Source organism: Pelmatolapia mariae, linkage group LG10_11 (assembly GCF_036321145.2).
Source record: "Pelmatolapia mariae isolate MD_Pm_ZW linkage group LG10_11, Pm_UMD_F_2, whole genome shotgun sequence".
Taxonomy (NCBI): Eukaryota; Metazoa; Chordata; class Actinopteri; order Cichliformes; family Cichlidae; genus Pelmatolapia; species Pelmatolapia mariae.
The window spans coordinates 39,267,260-39,292,004 of NC_086236.1; the positions used below are offsets into that span (position 1 = coordinate 39,267,260).

Genomic DNA, 24,745 nt, shown 5'->3' on the forward strand with positions numbered 1-24,745 from the left:
GTGAAGGTATTTCGGTTATTTCAAGTCTGACAAAAAACAGAGTAACGCACACTGTAAATTGTGCCGAAAGCAAGTCTGGAAATACAATAAACCGGTGCATGCTCAATCTCTGACTGAAAGCGCTAATTCGTCATTCGGCTTTTGTCAGACTAAAGTCACTGTTAAAACTGTTTGAAAAGCTAAGCTATACAACAAGGAGAGATTGACAATTTCCTTTTAGTTCTCAGTTTATTTGATATTGACAAAAGTTAGTCAATTTTGTCTGTTCTTCTGTAAAACAAACTAAGATTTATTTTTAGAATTAATATTTTGTTTCTAAGTGGAATTGACAATTTAGTCTGTTTTGTTTGTTCTATTTTGAAACTTAAACGCTTTAGCGGCTGCCTTTTGTGTAGTTTGCAATATTTGCCTTTATTTATCTGAAACTGAAGTCTCATGTTCCTTAAGTACATCTACCCTGTTGAACTTATTATGGGGAATAAATATTAAAATCAAGACAAGCTGCTGATTATTTCACATTTTACTCGTGAGCAACGGCACATTTAAATCTTACAAATATAGTTATTTGGCTTATATCGTGATATATATCGTTATCGCCTGAAATGAAAAAAACATATCGTGATATGAAAAAATCTTATATCGCCCAGCTCTACATGTATATAGTGAAGACCTATCACAAGGCTTTCATAATTTAATTAACTGTTATTGGCAAATAAAAATGATCACGGCCGTACAGATCCACCATTACAGTCTGCCAGCCTGAGACCAGCTACCAGCTGCTATAACCCACTATCATTTCCCTCACAATGCCAAAAATCCCATTTAGGTCATTTGTCCCCTGTCAGTAATGAAAAACATGTGCATGCTGGATAACAATAGCTTTTTGGAACTTATCATGGGGCAGAGACTTCATTTGGGGCTGGAAGATCTTTGAAACAAAGGACTCGTGCTGTTACTCTAATGAAGACAGACTTCTGGGCACAATGGCTGGACAGCATTTGCATTTCTATCCCACCTAAAGCTTAAAAGTTGGAAAACTTGTCACACATTCCTTTTGTTGGCTTTAATAAAACACTGCACCCTCTAAAGACCAGTGGGGTTTCAGACATTTAGTTTTACTCTACCTAAAATCTGCAAGGGTAAGGAGCAATCTGCTTGACTGCCTGCCTAACTCGCAAAACCCACAACACAACCGTCAGGCTGATTCACAGTTATGCGCTATTCCATTAGCCTTCTTATGTCTCATTTCCTAGAATCACCTTCCTCAATCATTTCTTCCAGTGCACAGTCAGGGCCCATTTCCTGCCTGGACACACCAAAAACACAGAACCTTGGGGGCATATGGGGGAGCTCCAGAGCCTTCAACATGATGGATGCAACATCACATCCAACACTATTATCGCGGCATGCTTCACAATGGAGGCCCACCAGGCTGGCTTCGCATTACCATTTGCATTTTAATACCTCAGCAATATTTAATCCATTAGGTTTCCTTCAGGGCCGATTAGTGAAGGGTTAATTAAAGACGTGATTAGACCACTCAAAATGTATAACGAGATGCTATCGCTGCCCATTTGCTAACACTTGTGGCCTCACGCTGACCACGATGGCTGAAAGGACTCGGCTCTAAATGTCCTCAATACTACATCACCCACAATTACCTCGTGAGCCCTGAGGTTGTTGCAAGTGATAGTGCAGGCAGCCGATCTAATTTACAGAGATAGTGCTAATCCTCACATGCAGGGGAATGGAAAGTTATACCAAGTAAAATTAAATTAGTCTTTAATATGGACTCTTCTCCAGAGGGGCACTGGAGCTGAGTGAGCACATGGAGGGTTGACAGTGTTTCGGCTCACTTTCAGCTCAGCCGTCATCCTCAGATTGGGAGAATTTGTGACCCTAACCCTCACAGGAGAAGACGCAAAGATTAGCCGGCAGCTGTCACAAATCAGATGGATGGAACCAAACAAACATGGCCAGTGGCAACAACTTCAACTGTGACAGTCAGTCAGTCAGGATTAGCCCTACAGCGGGAGTCATATAGAGGCAAACACATGCACAGCACTCAGAGTTAATGAGTTGACTGAAGCCAGAGAGCGATTCACTAAAATCGGGCTCGTGAAATAGGGCAGAGGCTCATCACGTGCATGCTAATCTTAACCCGCTGCTAGGTTGCTGACCCTGACAAGCATGTTGGGTCAGTGATGGATGTTCTAGAGCTTTGATTTGTCCCTCCTCACCTTCACTGTCACTTATTAGATCCAGAAAATTCAAATTAGGTCAAGGGGGGTGAAAGCCTGGTTGGAGCTCAGACAGGACAAGCAATCTGCAACCACCATGACTTACTGTAATAGGAGACATGTCAATCATGTAGCTGCAACCCAAAGCCTACTGCTCTCCCAGTCTCAGTGGTGCATTCAGGCAGCTCTTGTCAACTCATAAACTCAGATATTTCCTGTTAATAAAACCAAGTGGTCAGAGTATCCAAGTCTGTGCTGGCGTTAAGTTTTAGGCACAGATTAAAAGATGACTTGACTTAAAATATTCTCAGTCTAAAGCAGTCTCCCTGTTTTATTGACTCTTGCTATTTCTGCTTGAATACCTGTTACAACAATTAACCGTGAAAATAAGTTGTGTATCGCACAGAAGATTGTGTAGGGATGAGTACAAAGGTTTTGTAATAAATATCAGTAACAGATGCCCTGAAAGCCCTGAAAAAACTAGTTATTTATAGTTGTTAATGAGCACTTATGCACTTTTAAGTAGTAACATATTTTTTAATAATGACAAAGCTGCCATCATATCAAATGGTGAGATCTCCTGCCATTGTAAGGTCTGATTTCTCAAACTGTGGGCTCGCTTTACCACTTTTAATGAAAAAGTCACTAAGCTGAATACAGTGAGTGTAAGCGCAGCTGCATAATCAACCTTTGAAAAGATTTAGAATTACAACTCTGGCGTTTCTTGAACACTTTGTGTTTTTAGGATCTCGAGGCTCATTCTTTTGGCTTTCCAGACTGTAACTTTGCTGTTTTTGGTTTGGTGAGGTTTTTAGCCATTTATACACAGATATAAATTTCAAACATTGGCTTTTGCTCTGGAAGAACTTGGTGGACTCCACAAGCTTACTTTGGCTTATTTCTATCATTGTGCAAAAGGTTATCAACAATTCAAATGGTAGAAAAAATTTTTGGGATAAACTGATAAGAAAAAAAGAAGCACTTTTTTTTGTTGTAGTTGTTACAAGTCAGCTATAAATGTATCTGCTGTTTATTGTAATTGCATTTAGACCACCTGTCACGTTAGCTAAAGCTGGTTCATTGATCTTGTTGACACATCACTACAACAAATGGCAGCAGCCAATGATGCATCTAATTGCATCTATCTGTTTTTTAGCAGCAGGCAGCTGTCGATTAATCTATGGCACACGAACACCAAACAGCAGACAGAAAGACATGAGTTTAGCAACCAGCTGCTAAACACTGTGGTAAAGACCAAACCAGTTTGCAGGAGAGAGCACTGGAATGGAAATCGATGATAATCTTACCCTAAAGCTGGATATCTAAGCAGGGAAAAGTTAGCTAACATGCTAGCCATCAGCTTTAAAGATTGTTTCACTGTCTTGTGAAAATGTGCTGACGACTGACCATTTACAGCAGGAATGGGGAACTCCAGGCCTCAGGGGCCGGTGTCCTGCAGGTTTTAGATATCACCCTGGGTCTAGTTCATTACCAGGCCTCTGGAGAACTGGAGAACCAGCCCTTGAGGCCTGGAGTTCCCCACCCCTGATTTACAGGGTGCCAACACAATCAAACCCTGGGGTATGTCCAGTTATAGAACACGGTGTCCATCCATTGAGGAAAATCAGGACTGGATCTGGATCTGTGTGGAATTTTGGTCAGCCGCTTAATCTCATTATTTAACTTAAAGTTGTAGCCTCGCTCTCGGCCGAATGCTTTCCCAAATCTGAACTTGGAGCTGACAACAGTACTGCTAATTTGAAAGTAGTTCAAATGAAAACTAAAAACACTGTGCGCGCACACACACACACACACACACACACACACACACACACACACACACACACACACACACACACACACACACCACTGTACAAGAATAAATGAGTAATCTCTGTATTCCTCTCGTCCTGGTGCATTCCTCAGTAGAACAGGGGTGCTGTTCCTTTGGCAATAACATTTTGATGTGGTGGACCCCTGTATGCTCACCCTCCCTCCACCTCACACACACACAGACAACAGGAGACAGGACCATTCAAGGGTATCTATCAATATCTTCGTCCAGCTCAGGGGAAAAAAGGGAGAAAAAAAGAGTTGTGAGGTCACACAAGGAGCAGACATCTTGAAGTGATTTTCAAACACAGACTGATCTGGCCCTGCACACTGATACACACCAAGGTGACATTGTTGAGGCCCCCCTTTCAGATAACAAGGATTCATACCACAATGATAAATAGTTGTTGTTGTTTATTTTTCTGATATGTAACCGTTGTGACTGATAAGAAAGGAGTTGTGCCATTTCAAAGTTTAAATACTCTGATTTGAGTATTATGTGATATTCTTGCTTTAATTTTACTAGCATGGTAGAGAAAGAGCAGGTCCTCAGCTACTAACTCAGTTTTTACACCTATATGCTCCCAGTGTTGAAGCCTCGACCTGGTTTATTTCCCACTTTTCCTCTAACGTGGTCCATAATTTACAAAATGAATTTAATTCTGTTTTAAGTAAAACAACTGGCCTGACTGACTCAGTACTGAGGCATCATCTCTCTATAACAGCTGACAGTTTTTAAATGGAAGTCGCTGATGGCATGTAATGAGGCTTGTATTAGAAGCACAGCATGAGGAAACGTGTGAATTCCTGACTGTGATTACTGACAGACAACTCTCTGAGCACTGCTCAATATGTCTGAGTGCAACCGCACACAGTTTCACTTCCTAGGAGTACAACAGAAAAAAGAAATGAATAAGACATCGAGTGTTCCTGCCAAAGCTCATCTCTCTCTCTTAAGTTGCTAGTTAGTGGGCTGACTTTAAGCCACCAGCTGGAAATGTCTTTGAGACATGACAGTGACAATGAGTGCCTGACAACAGCTATCTGATACACAGTGTATCTGCAATTACAGAGCGTGCAGCGGCTGTCTCTCCTTTAAAAGTGGATATTTCTGCTCCTCGACACATCAAAGGACTTTACTTCGGAAGGCTTTTCTGAGCCATCCACCGAAGCTTCAACTGGAAACATGTTGAATTTAACAAAATGCCTGTTTGTCTTTTCACTAACAATGGAATCCATTTTAATATGATTATTTTACAGATAATATCCACAACATTAACCTTTCTTACCGAGCTTGACAGCCCTCTGAAAGCAATCTGACATGCTCATTACAACACACTAAGCACTATAAGCAAATACAGTTCAGTGATCACAGTCACGCCATATAAATAAAAGTGAATTGAACTGAACTGAAAACACGTAAAAAGTTACTCAGACAGCTGAAGTCATCAGATCTGCCAGGCTGTACGCAGGTAAGGTAGTGCTAACACACAAGTGTTACATTTTTTTGCAAATCCGACATAAATTTTACCCCAAATTTGAGAAACATATATGAGCTTATTAATGTCTGCTTTGGTCCAGAGTGATATGAACTGCCTAACAGAACTATTTAGAACTATAAAAATGAATAAGACTATATGGTTTTTATATTTATTTCAATAATCAATCATTCTTTTGGTGATCAAGTGCACTCTGGATACACATTGGCTAGTCTGCTAATTAGCCGTCCATCACAAGTCTGAGGTGGATAACCAACATCCAGGTTCATCTATTCTACCTTCTATCAGTTACTGTTTACTAATGCAAGTCTTTATTCGCTGACAGTCATTTTGGAAAATGCAATCCCTCTTCAGCTCTCTGCATGCAATCCAATTCTGTTTAAATTTGATTGGTCGATAGAACACGGACCAGAAACTGAGACCAGTAAGCTTCCAGTACCAAAAGTCATTTTCCCTGCCAACAGGTTCTGATTATTTTTGTAGAATTGATAAGTAAAGGTATAGATTAATTTGGAACAGACAGATGTCATCTCTGTTTGAACATGGGTTTCAAAACTCTAATACAGCATTATTATTATTATTATTGGCAACACAATACAAAGGTTTAATCTTGAAATGACCTTATTTTGTCAGAAAGTCACTCCTTAATCTTTACCTTTCATTTCTAATCACCACGTCATTATCACCTCAGATCTCTTACCTTGATTCCATGTGACCTCTACCCCTGCAGCCTTGCTGTAGGAGGGAACTGAAAGACTTAAGCTGAGGTTCTGATAATGTGGATGTGAAGCGGGTGACATAGAAAGGTAGGTGAACTGATCCGAGCTTTGGGCCACAAGCACTGGTCGATCAGCATCGTAACGTGCCCCGTGCTGCAGGCTGAACTGCCTCCAAAACATCTTAACCCAACTGCTGCTTTCATCGGAGGTCTTTTATCTCTGCTGATTCACAGGCTGATAGGTCCAAAAGCTTTTTATTTTTCACTCTTGGTCTGACTTCAACACTTTATTGAATTCATGTCAAGGTTTACATCCACAACCATGTCGGACATTCATGCCGGTGGAAAGATAACCAGGCAGCACTTTAATCAGCAGCCTTTTCTTTGTAATTTAAGAGACTGTTATCAATATGCCACATTGATTGGAATTTTCAAACTTCAGACAAAAATCAATTGAATCAGACTCGGCCGTTGCGGTTTTGCCTTCTGTGCATGCTAATGTTCTGCAGGGAAATGCTACAGGAAGGAAGCAATTCTTTTTACAAGCTACTATTCATCTGTTCCAGAGCAGTAACATTTACAAGCAATATATACAAAAAGCAACACTGATTTGATCTTATCCTTGGATTCTATCTAAAGGTAACTTTAGGATAAAAGTTGGTGCTTAGACAAAAGCGGTTAAATCAATCATCTTTTACATATCAACTATCTGAAAACGATACACTACATGTATACATGATTATAAACCAACGCACCAAAACAGTAACTGCACACCTAATATACCTACAACAGTAGGACGTGGGCTGTAACCTTTGCAAGAGCTGTGACTTCAATAGATTCATCACTGGTGTTTGTCATGTATTTCAAACAACATCCTCCGTCTTTGACCAGTCAAACTCTTGGTTTAGGATGAGGTGAATGTCTAAAGAGTCCGTTTCTTGATTGAGGACAGCCACAGCTACATATCTCTTCTCTTGTGCTGACTGGGGCTTAGTGAGTTTGATTTGATATCTTGGTCAAAAGGAAACAATTCTTGTGATCTGGTTTTAAAACGGCTGTTAAATGGCGTTTGGCTGTCTTGGTGTAAAACATTAAAAAAAACCATTAAAGGTTGAATTAGTCTGGGTCTGCTTTAAGTCTGTTCCGAATGCAGATGGAACATTAGAATTCCAGACTCACAGCGTGACAAACACAAATGAGAGCAGCGAGAATAGTGACATGCTCGTGCTGGGTCTTTTTTTCATTCCTCTTTTACTAAATATTGCACAGAATTCACAGCGATTTACATTCCCCGAAACTAATGACAGGGTTCTGCTTCTAATGGATTCTCCACAGACCTCTGGTAATTAAGAAACACATTTGTTGCATTAATTTTTGATCCCGACACCAAGCACATAAAATTATTCAGATCCAATTGGACAGAGAATAGATAATGAAGTCTGCATGTGACAAAGACAGAATGGAGAGTGACAAAGAGACAAGAGAACGGGAACAAAGATAGCTAATGAGAAAATCGTTACTTTAGTGACAATGACAACTTCTGTCACCTAATCGAGAAGCTCTAACAAAACCCGACGGTTCGGTAAAGCTGAATATTACGGACCGTTTCTCTGACGGCAAATTAACTCGCAACAATAAAAATCACACAACGCACAAAGAAAGTATGCAAAGAGACCATCCTGAAAAATCAAAGCCCTCCACGGGCTCTTTCTGTTGAGTGCAGCACTTTTATCGCAGATTTAGATTAAGCCAGTCGGGTCTCAGAATCCATTTCCATTAGAGGCAGGAGAGGATAAGCGGACTCAGGCTCTTCTCAGATCTTTCACCCATTTGCAACAACCCATGTGGGAGCAGAGACTTCCATCCACGGTGTGAGATTTGAAAGCCGAACAGCATTTTTTTCAGGAATAAAACTCTTTGCCATTTTCTGTTCCCCTATTCCTGAAAAGCATCCTGACAATTAGAATGATCGTAATGTTTAAAAATCACTTAAAAATCTATGTGACACACAACCAATAAACACTGCAGGAAAGTGTTTATAGAGGACCGTTGGTCCACACATTTCTGCACTTTTATTGGATAGTCTTTTTTCACAATCATGCACACTACCTACTGCTGGCTTAAAGAATGCAGTCTATGGAAACAACTGGCACTGCAGCCTACTCCATTTTTCTGTCTGCATGAAAAATACAAACAGAAATTTTGTCCTGTAACCTAAACATCAGTCACCATGATCACCACTGGGCCACGTCATGTGACTATGGTCTTTCTCCTTTTTTGGGGAGAAACATGCAAGTGCATGTCAGTAGTGTCTGTGCTGTTTGAATTCCCACAATCCTCGTCTATGTTAGACAGCAATGCTACTGGACACCATGCAACAAATCCAGCATGAGCCTGCAGGGACAGCACAGCAAAACTAAACCATGTCACTGCAGTGAGTTCAATAAGCGTTCACTGTTCAAAGCATAAAGGAGACTCACACACCAAGTCACTGGAACAAAGTTGTTTGCCTGTCCACTTAAAAAGCAGCACACTTTACATGTACAGTGATGCACTCTGTTTATATAGCATTCCACTAATCTTACTGACCATTCAAAGCGCTGATATGAAAAACTGACATGCCTGTCTTTGAACTGTGGGAGGAACCCAGAGTACTGTACCCACCCACCACTGCTTATCTTCAGGGTGAAACAGCTATGTTTTCTCTCATGTACTGTATATACTCTTAAAACTGTGTTAAAATTGTCTAACAGTTAAATCAGTTTATGTGAGCCAAAAGCTCTGGATTCATTTCCCTACTCTTGGCTCTGTACGATGTCGGTGACGGGGGATATCCCCATGGTCCATATGGTCATCGCCTGCACACAGCTTCATGTGTGAGCGCAAACGTCCCAACCAGTCACCTGCTGTTCAAACCTTCTGCTTGTCTGTCTGAGACGCTGCACTAAATAAGGACCATTTTAAACTGTGAATCATGCAAAGCTATTCTAACAGCGTCCAAAAGCCTCAAAACTGTCTTCCTAAAGGATGAACCACTCAGCTACAGTGTAAGACGGCCTTACTGGGTCCTACACCTGGGGAAAAAAGTGCTATTTTTGATTCATGAATCATCCACAGGGCAGAAAAATAAACATTATGATTTATATTTTTGGGGATCTGACCCAGACCTAACGAGGGTGCAAAAGTAGATACTAGTACTGCCACATACTACATACTGTCATTTAGATCGGAGCACCTCAAATGTAATGTCACCCAAAACTGTTGTCAAACCTATAACAAAAAAGCAGCAGGAAGCTTCCTTCCCCTGCTCACTAAATCTATTAATTTCCCTGGTTTAAACGTGCAGTTTCATTATTTACTGTGATCAATCATAGTGGGTCATCAGACAGTAAACCAGCTCCCAGCGCCTGCTTATTTGTTTCTCTCTGAAAAGATAGAAGCACACACAGAAGCGCAGAATCCAAACTCCCAGGCATACTGTCGCTGTAGGTCAGGCATGTCCAAAGTCCGGCCCAGTTTTAATTGGCCCGCAAGTAATTTTATAAATTGAATAGAATATGGCCCGCACTTCAACTTTTGCTTGAGTGTATTGCACTTCTTAGTTTTAACACCAGGGGGAGCTGCTGTTGATCAAGGCAGTTGCTCCACCAAAAAGGACAATCACAGAAGAAATTTACCCCCAAGTTACCAAACATGGCAGAACCGAAGAAGCGAAAGGTAGAAAGTGAGTGCAGAAAATTTCAGACAAGGTGGGAGAGTGAATATTTCTTCAAAGAATTCATGGGGACGTGTATCTGTTTGATCTGCACTGAAACTGTGGCAGTTATGAAAGAGTATAATGTACGACATCATTATGAAACCAAACATCATCCCTATGCATCCTACACTGGTGCTGAGCGAGAGCAGAAATTAAAGCAAATGGTAGCTCTCCTGCAGGGTCAGCAACAGTATTTTTTTCGTGCTCAAATTGTCCAGGAAAAGGCTCCAATATGAGGTCGGGATGGAGACCTCATAAAACACGGCCTCGTTAAAGTCACCGAAATAATGTGCCCGGAAACAGTGCAGGACTTCAACAACGTCAGCATGTCCAGAAATCCAGTTGTGCGACGCATTGAAGACTCGTCAGCCAACATTAAACTGCAGCTGTTTGATAAAGCTGTGCTCTTGATTTTTACTCCATTGCATGCGATGAGAGCGCCGATGCCACAGACACCACACAGCTGCTAATTTTTTGCAGGGAGTGGACGAGAGCACGAGCACTTTAGGTGAGTAAAAAATATATTCCACAGTACCCGTGTGTTAATGTGCAGGTACACGTGCTTCAAATATCAATAATGCGCATCGATTCTGTCACTACCCTGCTTTTGCGCACCACTTTCTTATATGTGTTTTTCTTGTTAACACACAGAGTACACACCGCTGTGCACGCACATGCAAAGTCAGCTGATCTCATCTGATGCAGATTTCCTCCTTGATCAAGTGACATTTGTCCGGATTTTTTGGCACGAGTGGCGTCGGATCAGCACCGCAGCTGGATGGCCCGATTTACATACCCAGCGCAGCTGATACTCACCAGAATAATTTACTAAAATTATATGCACTCCTGTTATTAAGTCCAGTTCAGTCTGTTAATGTTGATAACGGTTTCAAACGAACGTTAATAGGTGTGTTGCTAAGCCTAATAACTTAAATAACAAACTTGAAATGTACCCGCCCCATTTTCCCCTTTATTGTTTTTTCTCTGTGCTGTAAATATTCCCTCTAAGAAGAAATCTGAGGCTGCTGTTCTGAGAATGAGCTACCAAAGCTTTTTCTGCATAAATCAATAAAGATCCGTTTATGGAAAGCTGTGATGAAGGCAGTTTTGTCTTTAATTATATTCAACAATATAACACATTTGACCATTTTTAAGTGATTTTTAAATCAGTAAAGGTTATATACCTAATTTCTAGTAAGTGGCCCAGCCCGTCCTATATTTTTATGTATGTGGCCCTCAGCGAAAAAAGTTTGGACACCCCTGCTGTAGGTCATCAGTCAGTTTCTTGCAAACACGATGTTGCAGGACAGGAAGGAGATTTTTCCCCATCTCAGATTCTTTACATTCTTCTTTAGCAGCAAGGCCCATTTATAGCAAATGGCCCAAGCTTAATTCCCATGGCACTTCTAGAAATGGTTCGCTTCACCACAAAAGTCCCTTCGTAAACAAGAACACAGGCCACATGTTCTTATCCAAATAATCTCAGGAAACTTGACAAATGGCCCTGTTACCAGATATATGTGATATCTAAGACATCCAAGCGCTCGTGTCCCTTTGCCAACAAAAATAAGACTTCCATGATGGGATGGAAATCTCCTGCATTGCAGCATTCCTTGATGCCCAGTGGGCAGTCATGTTGGCCATGAACATGATGAGATTGGTGTTGTGACACACATGTTTAAAGTGCACAAAGCTGAAAATCCTCTGTTTATTTTCAGTTTCCAGTCCTGCTGAAACCACACAATATAAGAACTGTAAGACCAAAGTGCATATAAGCAGTTTGCCTTGAAAGTTAGTGACAGTGCACTTGCTTAGCATGTGGATGCAAACTAATTCTACCAAAATGTGTTTGCTGATGACCTGATAGACGTTGGGTTGTTAAGATGTGTGTTTATTTTGTTCAAGCAGAACATCGACTCTTCTGAACGTTCACATTTACCATCTTTGACTCAATACCTCAGTATTGAGTCAAAGATGGTACTTAGGAGGTACTTTATCATTCTATAAACAGCAAATTACAATGAAATCCACAAACGTGTAGATCAAAAAACACTATTTTGTTGTACGTGTACAGTGACAGTAAAGGGCTATTCTATTCTATTCTATTAATGATAAGGCCAGTAGAGGCCAATATGTATTACTTGACATTGCAAACACAGTCCTCAGCACTGAACGAGTGCCAAGTATCAAACACTGAATCTCAATATCCAGCCCTGATTATAAATGGAATAATCAATTAAGTGATTAGAGACTTCATGCAAAATTACACAGCAGCTTGTATTTGGATGATGAATTAATCATTTGACTGAAATATTGTTGGTTGTAGATTCTCCACTAATTTGCAGATGCCTCCAATGGAAAACTCTCCCAACTGCAAATGTGATGTTTGTTTGTTTTTTTAAAATAATTTATTCCCAAAACAAAAATAAAACCTTATGCATGCTTTATCAGTAGAATTTATTCTCTGCCTACATTGTTTCAAAACAAAGCTAAACTGCTAAAGAAAGAAATCATAAAAATGCTCATTGAACCGTTGCTAAAGGAGTTTTCTAGCGTGTTGTGTTGCGCCTGCATCATGTCCCCCTCTTGGACTTGCGTACCAGCCTCCCCCCAGGCCCTGCGTCCAGGTTCCCATGGACATTACACTGTGACGTGTTACAAAAACAACAGCAGCATTTTTTGGGTACTTAAGAGTTTTTAGAACACGAACCCCCCGCGGATTAAAAGAATTTTTAATCTAAACAGTCAAAGCTGACCATGTGTTTTATCGTTTAGGTTTACGGGGGAAAGACAGTAGCTGCAGCACATCCAACACCCTGAACACATCTGTGTGTTATCTCACTAATGAATAATTCCCTGGGCTGTCCAGAACACTCAGATACTTTTTTGGAGCTTTGAAGCTTTTGTTGGAACGCGGGTATCAAAGGTGACAAAGCTCTGTGCACACGAGTTAAAAATAGGGGCTGTGCTTTGACTTCAGCGTCTGTTTTCCCCTCAGAGTGAACTGTTCTGTCACACATTTGTCAAAATTGAACAACAGTACATCAGGAGGTGCGATTAAAAGTATTCCTGTTTACATTTTTTCACAGCAGGTTTCAGTCTGACTTTTTCCCCAACTTGAAGAAATACTAGCTGTTACACTACTTTTTTCACACACAGTGCTGTGAAAAAGCAACGTTCACCCTTCCTGTCTTCTTAGTTTTTTGCATATGTGTTACTGTTAAATATTTCAGCTCAAACAAATTTTTGGATTACATATAAACGATCCACAGCAGACCCGATGACGGTTTCATGCCTTCCAGCATCTTTATTTAACACTTTTCTCACGGTTGCTGTTACACACAACTCGGCTGCAGCTTCCCAGCTGCCAGCCTCACATATCACCACCAACAACAGTAACCAGGACCCAGTGCAGACAAAAAGATTTCAAAAAGCAGCACATGGTGCCACAATCTAAAGAAACAGCTGAGAAACAAAGTCAGGAAAGTCATTTCTGAACTTTGGGGGCTCCGGTGAATCGCAGTGAGAGCCAGTATCAACAAATAGTGAAAACTTAAAACAATGGTGAACCTTCTCACGAGTGCTCGGTCTACCAAGAACGCATCCACGACTTATCCAGGAGGTCACAAAAGAACCCAGAACAACAGCTAAGTTGTCTTTGACCTCAGTTAAGGTCAAAGTTAGATAAGACCCTGACTGGGCACAAAAGGCATCATGGGAGAATTCCAAGGAGAAAATCACTGCTGACCAAAAAGGCTCGTCTCACATTTCCTAAAAACCATTTTGATGATTCCCAAGACTTTTGGAGAATATTCTGTCCACTGATGAGATATAAACGGCTCTTTTTGTAAATTTGCATCTTGTTCCATCTGGCTTAAAACTGACACAGCATTTAACCCACAGACTATCTATTGACATTATTCATGCATGTAAATGAAAGTCTTCTAACACACAGGAGTGCTCTGCAGCGTGACAGTTGCTCTGTAACTGATATTTACTGCAGATTGGTTCCCCTCCCAGAAGCTAAAGTGATATCATCTTAGAAACAATGTTGCAATGGGATCACACCACCAGCAACACTTATCTTTGAACTTTGCCTGCATGCGTCTTGTAAGCTTGTGACTGCAAAATGTGCCACAGACAGCCAAACATACCAATACCTGCCAAAGTCCTCAAACCTGCCCCCGCTGTCACTATGGGGGTCTCCAGCACCGCCATTTTTCTTTTGTAAGACACACAGAGAGACTAATAAGGTGAAGGTAATACCTGTCATGCTGTGGATGGTGTTGTTTTCAACTCACACTGTAGGTTATTTGTTTTGTCCCAGCAACACTGGCCTTGAGCTATTTTGCAGGCCTGTATAACATATTGATTTCTCCCACTTTCTCCTTCAGTTTGCTGTTGTAAGCAGCTGGTTGATGAGGGAGTTGGGAGGTCTCAGAATTCTGGGATGTTGTTTCTATGACGAGGAAATCCTGCTCGGGTGCTCTTTTGACTTAAAGTGGCAGTGACTGTTGAGCACCAGTGCACCTGCTGCAGATGGCTACCTAAAGCTGTGTCCTTCACCAGGCACATGGTTTCTAAGCTTTGGAGCATTTCCAATGTATTGTCTGCAGTGACATTGCTCAATGAATAAGTGATAAGACAGCAAGCAGGATTCTTTGTGTTAGCATTGCTGAGGTTGGCTGTTAGTTCCCTTTATTGATTCCATGTGACAGGACGGCTGCTGAGCTGATCTGTAAGGGCAAAAACATCTGGGCTAGTCTGAATTTCAGTTTTCAGAACATTTTCCAGTTTGACACGGTGGCCTGACCAGTGCCAGCTTTCACAATATTTGCCCTTCTTCCTGATTTTAGTTTTTGCATGATACACAACAACCACCTGATTGGCAAATATTTGCAGAAAATAAAACTTATGAGCACCAAATGCACATTATGGGTGCACACACACACACACACACACACACGCACACGCACATACACACACACACACGCACACGCACACGCACACACACACACACACACACACGCACACGCACACACACACACACACACACCCTCCTCCCTCTGCCACAAATAGAATTTAGATCTGTGGGAAAAACAGACTTCATAACTCAGCTCAAAAAGACAAAGGAAAACAAGAGCGAATGTTTCTTGGTTTCCCATGAAACACACGCTGCGTACATTTTTAGCATGCAAACGAAGATCAAATTTTGCCAGCAAATTAAAATATTTGCTGGCAAAATATTCCAGATCATTTATAATATCCACAGTACTCTGCTGCACATGCACTGCCTTGATTTAATCGTCCCAGTCAGCAGAGACACATAAGTGCAGCGTTATTTAACGACTAAACTGCTGCTCCTCCTGGCACCTTTAAATATCACACGTCTCTTCATGCATTTAATATGAAATCAACGCTAAGACTGGGGCAGGAGGGTGGAGACGTCTTTATAATATCAGTAGTATCAGTATCAGTACATGTTGTGTGCAACTGCAGTAACATCAAGTGGTTCATTTATGTAGCTGCGTTTTTGCTGAAAAAAAGAAATAAAAATGCAGTTTGACCACCTTTTTTTTTCACTAGCTGAGCGTGTTTCGAGGCATGGTCCTGCTCCTGAAATTCCAATACATAATCTCCTATAAAATTACAAGAAAAATGATATTTGATCTATTTTTACTTAAGTGTTGGGCTCAAGATGCTTGTAGGACGCTCTCTGGAGCCCGGTGTATGCTCTTATAGACAGAATCTGGTCGCTGCCTCATTTGGCAGGCCAGAGAAGCTCTGTGATGGCAACTGACCCTGAGGGACAACTCAGAGATGAGAGCTCCAGACATGAATATATTACACACCATATGCACACAGTTACAACGGGACCCACATCCAAAAAATCAACTGCAGTGCAGTCCTTGCTGGCAACATCTGGCCAACGAGACCTTGAAGAGTCATTTTAATGAAAAAGCCCCGGCCAGTGCCGTGAAAGCATAACAGTGAAAGTGGGCCAAGCTCCCTAAAATGGACTTGTTTTCAGCTTACCTCATCAAAGCTGCTGTCCTCTTTCTTGAAAGCTGCAAAAAGAAGAAAGCGACACAAGATCAGAAGAAGGGTCTATTGGCACATTTTGAAGAATGAGCAAAATAAAAAGTATAACAGCAGAGATGCAGAAAAGAGTCCTGAGCAGCGACTGTGGCGTAAACTTGGCCTGGTAACGTCTCCAGTTTGTCATCAGAATTTCCAAAGTTTTATTTCCTGTTGTTAAGGTTAATCAGGCATGGGTTAGACTGCTGTTCAACTAAGCCCAACCAATACAGGATTTTAAGATCAATACAGATATTTGGTGTTTTAAAAATCTGATATATTGGTATTTCTTTTTTCTTTAAGACACATGAAACATGAACAAACGTCACTACATCTGTTACACTTAGTTATGTATTTACTTGTTGGCACTGTGCCTGACTCCATTAGGATCAGGTGTTTGTTGTGTTCCTGGTGCAGGGTTGAAGGGCGTTTCTTCTGCTACTTCCTCACATTTTAAACTGAAATCTTCGTTTTTACATTTTTTTTAAGTGCTCATAACTGAGATCAATCCCCCAATAAATTGGTCGGGTACTGCAAAGCCAGGACATACAGCATTGCTCTAAGAAGAAAGATATACACACAATATATATACACACAATAAAATTGTTTTTCTAGTTACAGTTAAGTGGGACGTTTCAACACAATAGGGCTTTGGAGCGTGATGTCACGGGAGGGGGGCCACGCCCCCTCCCGCCATGACAGTAGGCCAAGCGAAGCACACGGAAGCGTGAGCTATGGTTCGTACATACTGTGTTGTCGGTTGCAACGTTAGATCACACGATAGGGAAGGCAAGAAGCTGGAAAATGGGCTCTCTTTTCATCGTTTCCCCTCCTGGAGGCAACGGGAGGGATCTCATGTATCCCATATTACTAAACGAAGACGTCAGGCTTGGATTGCAGCGGTCAGACTCGGACCGGCACGCAAGGCGAGTGCAACGAAAGCGAAAAAGAGCACCCATCGGAGGTAACCCCCGTCCCAAAAACATACAAAATTGTGCTCATTGTACGCTAATCTGCACATAACTTTCAGATGAATCACGCACCTGAAATACTGGTGTACATTTACCTTATGTGTATGCACTAATTTTATCTTACAGGCTTTCATTATGCAGCAAAGTGGTTTCAATAAAACAGAAATGAAAAGTATGTTTATTTTTTTTATTCAAGATCTGTTCACATGTACTTAGCAAGTACATGTGCAGGTACACATGAAATGCAAACTATTTACATGGCAACGCACAGCTGGCATCAATCGTGAATCGTTCATCTAGAGCAATTTTGGGGGCAGCTGCTGAGGAGAAGTCAATGTTATGTGCAACCTCTGGCTGTATCTTGGTCATATGGTCAACGTACTCACAACGTGGAGGCTTAAAAACGGCCAAATCTTGTACCCAACCGTTTGTGAATTAGATGTGCGCCTCCAGGAAATTATAATTCCAAAAATGATTCGCCGTGTATGCGCTGACTCCACAGACAAGGTACGCGAAAATATCGGGATAGGACAACGGCGGTAGGCTGTCTGGGTTTCCGCTCCACTGCCTTATTTCATACGGGTCCACATTACCGATGCACGCTATTTTTTCCAAGTACCGTCTCTTGGCGTCTGGGCGCAATCGGTCACGATACAGCCCTTTGTCTTTTGCGCTGATTTTAAGCATGGTTCTGACAGTCTTGCTTCCAGCACAGTGTGTTTGTTTTGATTTGTGGCCTTCTGTCATGGCGCCGCGATCCCACAATGCACTGCGGCGTGACGTCAACTCCAAAGCCCTATACTGTTTGAAGAAACACTACAGAGTGGCACAGAAACTAGTGCCGACTAGACAATTAAATAAAGATACATGCTCATCCAAACGGTGTTGCCAACTCCTCAGTAAGGAAAATCGCTATTGGTTGTCCTAAAAGTCGCTAGAAGTCGCTAAATGACGTCATCGCCTAATTTGCATAAGTGGTCATGCTAATGTAATTGTAACCTATGTTGTTGGAGAGAGAAATAACATCGTGGAAGAGACATAAAGTCAGTAAAAAACGTCTTAAATGCATTTAGAGTTTATTTAGAACTACAAATTAAATTTCTTTTAGCAATTTTTGTTTTTTTAATGTCACAATTCCAACCCTGCTCCTTTGGACCGGCAAAATTGACCCGAAATAGGCACTCTGGTGAAGTTACTTTGTGTGTGTGTGTGTGTGTTCATAAGTAGTTTTAAACTTTGTCGTCCACAAAACAACATAACAGTAAAAGAAGAACTGACTGCGGGAGCCCTGCCCTGATAGCAGCTGGGGGAGGACTATCCTCCGCCTGTGAGCGCTTTGGCACGGGCGAGGTGCCCACCGCAGCACCCGCTGCTTATTGAGAGTAAGAGCGATACGCGCTTTCACGTCAAAAAGCCGTCATAAATAAGTCTCTAATGACGCCAGAAAAAGTCGCCAGATTTGTCGCTAGTCGCGTTTTAGAAAAAAAGTCGCCAAGGGGGTCTGAAAACTCGCTAAATATAGCGACAAAGTCGCTAAGTTGGCAACACTGCATCCAAACCAAAAACAAGTCAATTAAGAAAGTAAGGTAAAATGTACATGGCCTGTAATGGATTCAACAGGCTCTTATAACCACCGGACTGTATCAACACATTCTACACCAGTATGTGGACCTCAAGCTGCAAGGAAAGAAGGCAACCAGTGCTAGCATAGCATCTTTAGCCACACTCGCAAGCTAAACTGACATGTTATGCATGGCATAAAGTGGCGGGCATTTTATCTGCATATAAAATATGTTTTTGTTTTTGAAGGATGTGATTATTGGTTTTGAAAGGCTCCTAAATATATAGACAATACTTGTACTTAATGTTTGGTAAAATGAGTGAAACTTATTAAGTTTTTTAGACTAACTGAGAATTCAGAGTGGTTTGTTCACCACACGTGCTCGTAAGCATGAAGCTTAATTTCATGGAGACTACAAAAAAGCAAGCGATCGACCCAACAGTCTGACCCATTCTAACACAAACCACAGGTGCTCTAGTCAGTTAGACTGTACTAATTCAGACTACTTCCTGGGTGTTTTTTTACTTAAGCTAAGCAGCCTTTTTCTTACTTTTAATACTAATAATAAAGAGCAACTGAGCAACTGTCCTGGATCGCTTGTCTGGAAAAGCCACTTCCTGACAAATGTCCTGCCTCCTCCTTCACTTTAATTCTAAAATTAAAATCTGTGTCACTTTGTTTTTTGAATGGTAAATGAATCGATTCTTATTAGTCGATAACCTGCTCTGCCTTCTGAGCTAACACCACCAAACTGTGGTGCAGGATGTTGCAGCTGCATAAAGAAGAGACTGTGAACATCTAAATGTGTTATTAATGTCTAAATTACCAGAAAGGGTGTAACCAGTGATTAAATTATATGCTACATTTGAACCCACGCTGACAATCAACTCCTCGTGTTCATTTCAGGACATTATTGCATTTGACAACAATATTTTTCACATTTGTCTTTAATTTTCCTCCCACAGCACAAGGAGCCTGTCAGAAGTATTCTTTATATATGATTGTTTTTATTAGTTATTACTTCCTCATGATGATTACGTTTGTGTCTACGGACAAAGGCAGCACAGGCAGAGTGTGATCTGGGAGGAGGTGGTGCTTCCAGGTAAAATGACTTATTTATCTCAGAGTGAGTTTGGAAGCATTGTCAGCCCAGCCACTGAGCCGTGAAACCGCTGCTTCCTTCTCCTCAGAGGATCAGTACACACACACATTCCCCAAAGGCTGCACACTCCAGACAGCCGCAAATCCACACTCAATACAATGGATTAGTCTGCAGGTAGACAATGGAGCCTCAGCCGTGGATGACATGCAACATTTAGTACCCATAAAACAACAAATGCATTTCTCACCGACTGGTGAATATTTCTATTTAAATATTTTTTTTATGTTTTATTCAAATAAAGTTAAAAATACTCTTATTTGGATTTTTATGTGTTTTAGTTTTTTCTTCCCATATTGAAAAAGAACAAAAAGGTGAGACTCTTCTAATACATTGATTTTATTTGGGGTTTATTTTTGAATGAAGAGGTAATGACTTTCTTGAACAACAAATTTTGAAGTCAGTGAACTTCCCGGTTGAAGGAAGATGAAAAAAGAGATCAACAATACTCTAACTGAAATAGCAAAATGCCAAAGTGGCCGTGGTGAGTAGCACAGGTGTCCTCTCATGTTCCTAATATTACCAAACGACATCCTGGTGCTGAGATACCCAATCAGACAGAACTAATTTAGCTAACATTTTTTAATCTTTAAAGTACTGATATATATTGCTCATCACAGAGAAGCTATAACTGCTCCAACAACAAAAATACGTTACATGTTTATCAAAGCAATAAATGCTAATGGTACAACTGATAGCTTTGTGCTGTAACTGCCTAAGGTTATGCTAGCTTAGATCAATAAGCAACGGCCAATTTTATTTATATAGAACAATTCATTACAAGCAAATTCAATGTGCTCAAGCAGCAGCAGGAGCACCGATGGACTCCAGTTTATAACATCTTAAGGTTAATAACTGACTAATTAGCTGTTAATTAGCAACGATTTTCAAAATACAGTAATGACATCAAAAACTGATTACTAATATTTTAAGTCCCCATAAACTAACAAAAAGATTCTTCCCCTCATAAACATGAAGGAATAAATAAAAAACAATATATATAATTATTTTTTAATCATTAAGGAAAATATGGTTGTTATATACTGAATTTATACCAATTAAGTAAATTTTATTTACATTACATTGAAAATGTACATGTAGTTTAACTCTTTAAAGTAATTATTTTTGGCATAATATACTGTTGACTGTAGTTTACTAAAATCTGTTAAAATTAAAAGAATATTTCATCATTCTGGGAAAATGGGTTTCACAGCAGTTACAGAATATGGGCTATTGAAACCATCCTCTGTAACTGCTCAGTCCCACTAAAAAATGAAACAAGCGTGCGGCCATACCACCCTGAGGACAGCCGATCTCGTCTGGATGCGAGACCACCTGGGAATACCAGGTGTTTTTTGAGTGGCTTAGCTTAGGAGGTAGAGCAGGTTCTCTGTTAATCAGAAGGTCGGTGGTTTAATCTCTGGATGCCAAATATCCTTGGACAAGATATCAAATCCAAGTGACTCTGTGATGCATCCATCTGATGGTGACATGTTGGACAGATGCCACTTCAGCAAAGAAAAAAGTGCATGTTAGGCATGTTGTATAAAAACCTTTAAGTGGTCAGGTAGAGAAAAATGCTGTATGAAAACCAGTGCATTTACCATTTTACCAACCTCCTTAAAACCAGAGGGACATAAATAAATAAATAAAATCGGTGGCTGCCCAGTGATTTCTTTTTTTCTTCTTCTTTGCATTCAGCGACCAATTGCACGTAGTTGAAGCAACCAGCTGGTCATCGAAAAGGTGAATGTCCAACACCCTCAAGTTCTATACAGCCACTTTTGATCGCAAAGTCGACTAGTGGTAGGAAACCTGTCTCCATTCAGTCTGCATTCAGTCTCAGACAGATTGCCAAAGGTTAGCAAACAACTGCTGTCCAATTACCAAATGTACACAGGGACACCTTGCAATCAATCTGAGTAAGTTTGTCCCAGTGAGCACAACTGCTCTGTGTGTCTTATGGTGCTCAACTCAACTAGTTGCCAACTGGTTGTACATTTCTTACATAAAAGCTAGGTTGCTGAGCATCTGCGTCATTTTTCAGTTAAATCACCAAACTGCAGCAACTACGTCACTATTTCTGGAGGAATATGGCTGGACTTAATATAAGTACATAATTCTGCTCAGCGTCAATTTCTCCATATATAGACGACTACACAATACTACACTCCGCATGCCTGACTACGTAGAAAAATTCAAACGCGTTGGAGGAAATTTCTGGGGAGAGGGAAGTCTGGCCACGACCTGGTCCTGGATAAGCAGCAGAAAATGGATGAGTGGAAACATTTAAAAACAACATTGTAACATGTAACACAAACATGTAAGTGTGACAAATATGCAAACGAATCAATATTTATCTGCAGAGTATGGAAAAAAGGTTCAGTCTAGAGTTTGAAGGAAAGAGCATGCAATCCTGTTACAATTACTGTGTCTGCAGCTGCTCCTCACTTATATATTTTGCCTTTTGATCACATTTGAGAGAACCATTAAGAAGCTAAACCAGTCTTTCATACAGGAAATAAAGTCATGAAAGAGATTTAATCCCGTTTCAAAACCAGGTATGTGCTGAAGGACAAATCCCTCCAGCTTGGCCGCACTCGAAATTTTATCTGCAGAATAAAACACTGAAATCTTAAGGTGTTTTTATCATCTGACATTCACATATATTTAATCTATATTTATCCTAGGAAGGTCGGCAGAGCACATAAACACACAGTCACAATGGAGTTACTACATTTACTGTTTCACTGTTTCCTCCAACACTGAAGATTTTGAGGCTGAAAAAGCAAAAATTAGATTTATTGCTACAGATTAATTAAGCACTGGGGGAAATGAAAAATCTAAGTAACAAAGTTTTCTGAATCTGCTCTAAATTAGAAACCTGCTGAATGAATAAGAGAATCTGTTCTCTTATTCATTCAGCAGGTTATAATTCAAAGACTAATAATTATATACTAATAATACCAATACTAAAAATGGACATGTGTACATTGGGGAGAGCAACATTTCAGCAGTTTCTAAAATACTCAGACCAGACTGGCATCTGGCACCAACAAGCATGTTCATAGTCGCTACATGACTTCCTGAAAGCTAAAATCAATAGCTTGACCTCATGGATCACTTCGCAATTTCCAGTCATTTGCACCCTAATGTTACATACAGTTAGTCAGCTACCTGTAACTTAGCTATGCTGCATGCATTTAGTAATGGTTACTAAAATGGTAAATGACCCAGCATGATGCGCACCCACATGAACGCCCATGATGGTTCTTGTTTGTTTCTATGATCAAAGGTTAGACGGACTGAGGTTGGACAGATCTTAAATCTACCTGTACACAGCTTCATCTCCATCTCTGCCTACCCAGCCTCCATTACCCACCACACATCAAACCTCTCTGCTCCCTGCATGGGTCCTCTTCTCTCCCTGCAGTTCTAGAATACCATGTCAACTCATACATGCATTATAATTTGCCACAGATATGATGACAAATAATATTATTTAAAGTTTTTCTTTATAGTAATAACAGTGTATAGTGTACACAACCATTTCCCACAGACTGACTGAGTTCTTAGCTCGCTATGGCGGCCTGGGCAGGAAGTAGGCGAAGGGAGTGTTTGGCTTGAACACATCGTGTGCTTCACTGTGATTCATCTGTGATGAATCTCAGAATCGGTGCCATCCATGTTCCCCACAGTGCCAATCTGATCGAAATGAATGTGAAGACTGTAGCTTTTCCCAGCACTCGTGTCTGCCTGAGGAGAGTTACAGTGGCCATACTCTTAATCACACATTAACAGCTTGACGCTGCAGCCACACTCCGATCAGCTGGCCACTGAACAGCTGTTGGGGGTTAATTGCCTTGCTCAAGGGCACCTCTTTAGGAGTAATGAGGGAGGAGAAACCTCTCTTAATTCCCTTCAATGAATTGGTACCCCCTGTAGTTCCAAGGTCATCAGTTCACTGACAAATTTAAACTGCCAAAACTGCAGGAAGGCAAAATTAAAAATTTGAAGGTCACTGAAGGCTTTGCTGAGCCAAAGGAACTCCTCATTTATCTAAAGCTTTTCTAATCTTCTGTCTGCTCTAATGCCAGTGCCAACATTTGCCACTGGACACCAGCATCTGCATCAGCATTCAGCAAGAGCTGCTGCCTGGTGGCACGAGCTGACATTATGCTGCAGGAATGAGAATCATGTTTCATGAAATGGTAAAAAAGAACAACATCTGCACTGGAGGTCAGGCAAAGTCCAAGGCAGTGGTTCTTGTTTGTAGTCATCTCCAGTCTGTCTTCATGATCTTGCAAACACAGCACTCCATCCTGACATTTCACTACGTGACTGGTCTCTTCAAACCTGAGGTCACTGTTCAGAAAAGGCTGACAAACTCTGCGTCAGCCCATCAACCTGGTTTGTGTCTGTTCAAGTGAAAATACTAACAAGGCATTACGCTGCACGGTGCTATCATTTCGCATACAACACGGTGCTGTCCACGGGGAGCTGCTGGATCAACATGCCTACAAGGATATAAAGAATACAGCGCTCTCTTGAATTTGCTTTGTTAAGGCTTCCGTGGAGCAAGGCGAGGGGCCGATCAATGCTTAGATGTGTTGATTTAGATGAGAGGAGAGACAGCCAATAGGAGACGAGCATCAGCAAAGCAGAAAAGTCAATGCCAATCTCGCTTCCTCCTGCAACACTGACCCAAACTCAAGCTCTCATTTTCTTACAGACTGCATCCAACTGTTCTTTGTCTACAACACACTGCTTCAAAGGCCACACAGGTGGTGTGTGTGTGTGTGTGTGTGTGTGTGTGTGTGTGTGTGTGTGTGTGTGTGTGTGTGTGTGTGTGTGTGTGTGTGTGTGTGTAAAACAGAGATATGACATGAGATCTGATGGGTGCACCTTTTACAGCCAGTGATGTGAGTG

General features: G+C 41.0%; 1 protein-coding gene across 1 annotated transcript in view; it reads right to left on the reverse strand.

Annotated features, from left to right (window-relative positions):
• cdk14 (cyclin dependent kinase 14) overlaps nucleotides 1–24,745 on the reverse strand; it is a 224,447-nt gene that overhangs the window by 195,341 nt on the left and 4,361 nt on the right. The window contains exon 2 of the mRNA XM_063486668.1: nucleotides 16,084–16,115. Coding sequence (XP_063342738.1) covers nucleotides 16,084–16,115 — 32 coding nt within the window. The remainder of the gene's footprint in view (nucleotides 1–16,083; nucleotides 16,116–24,745) is intronic.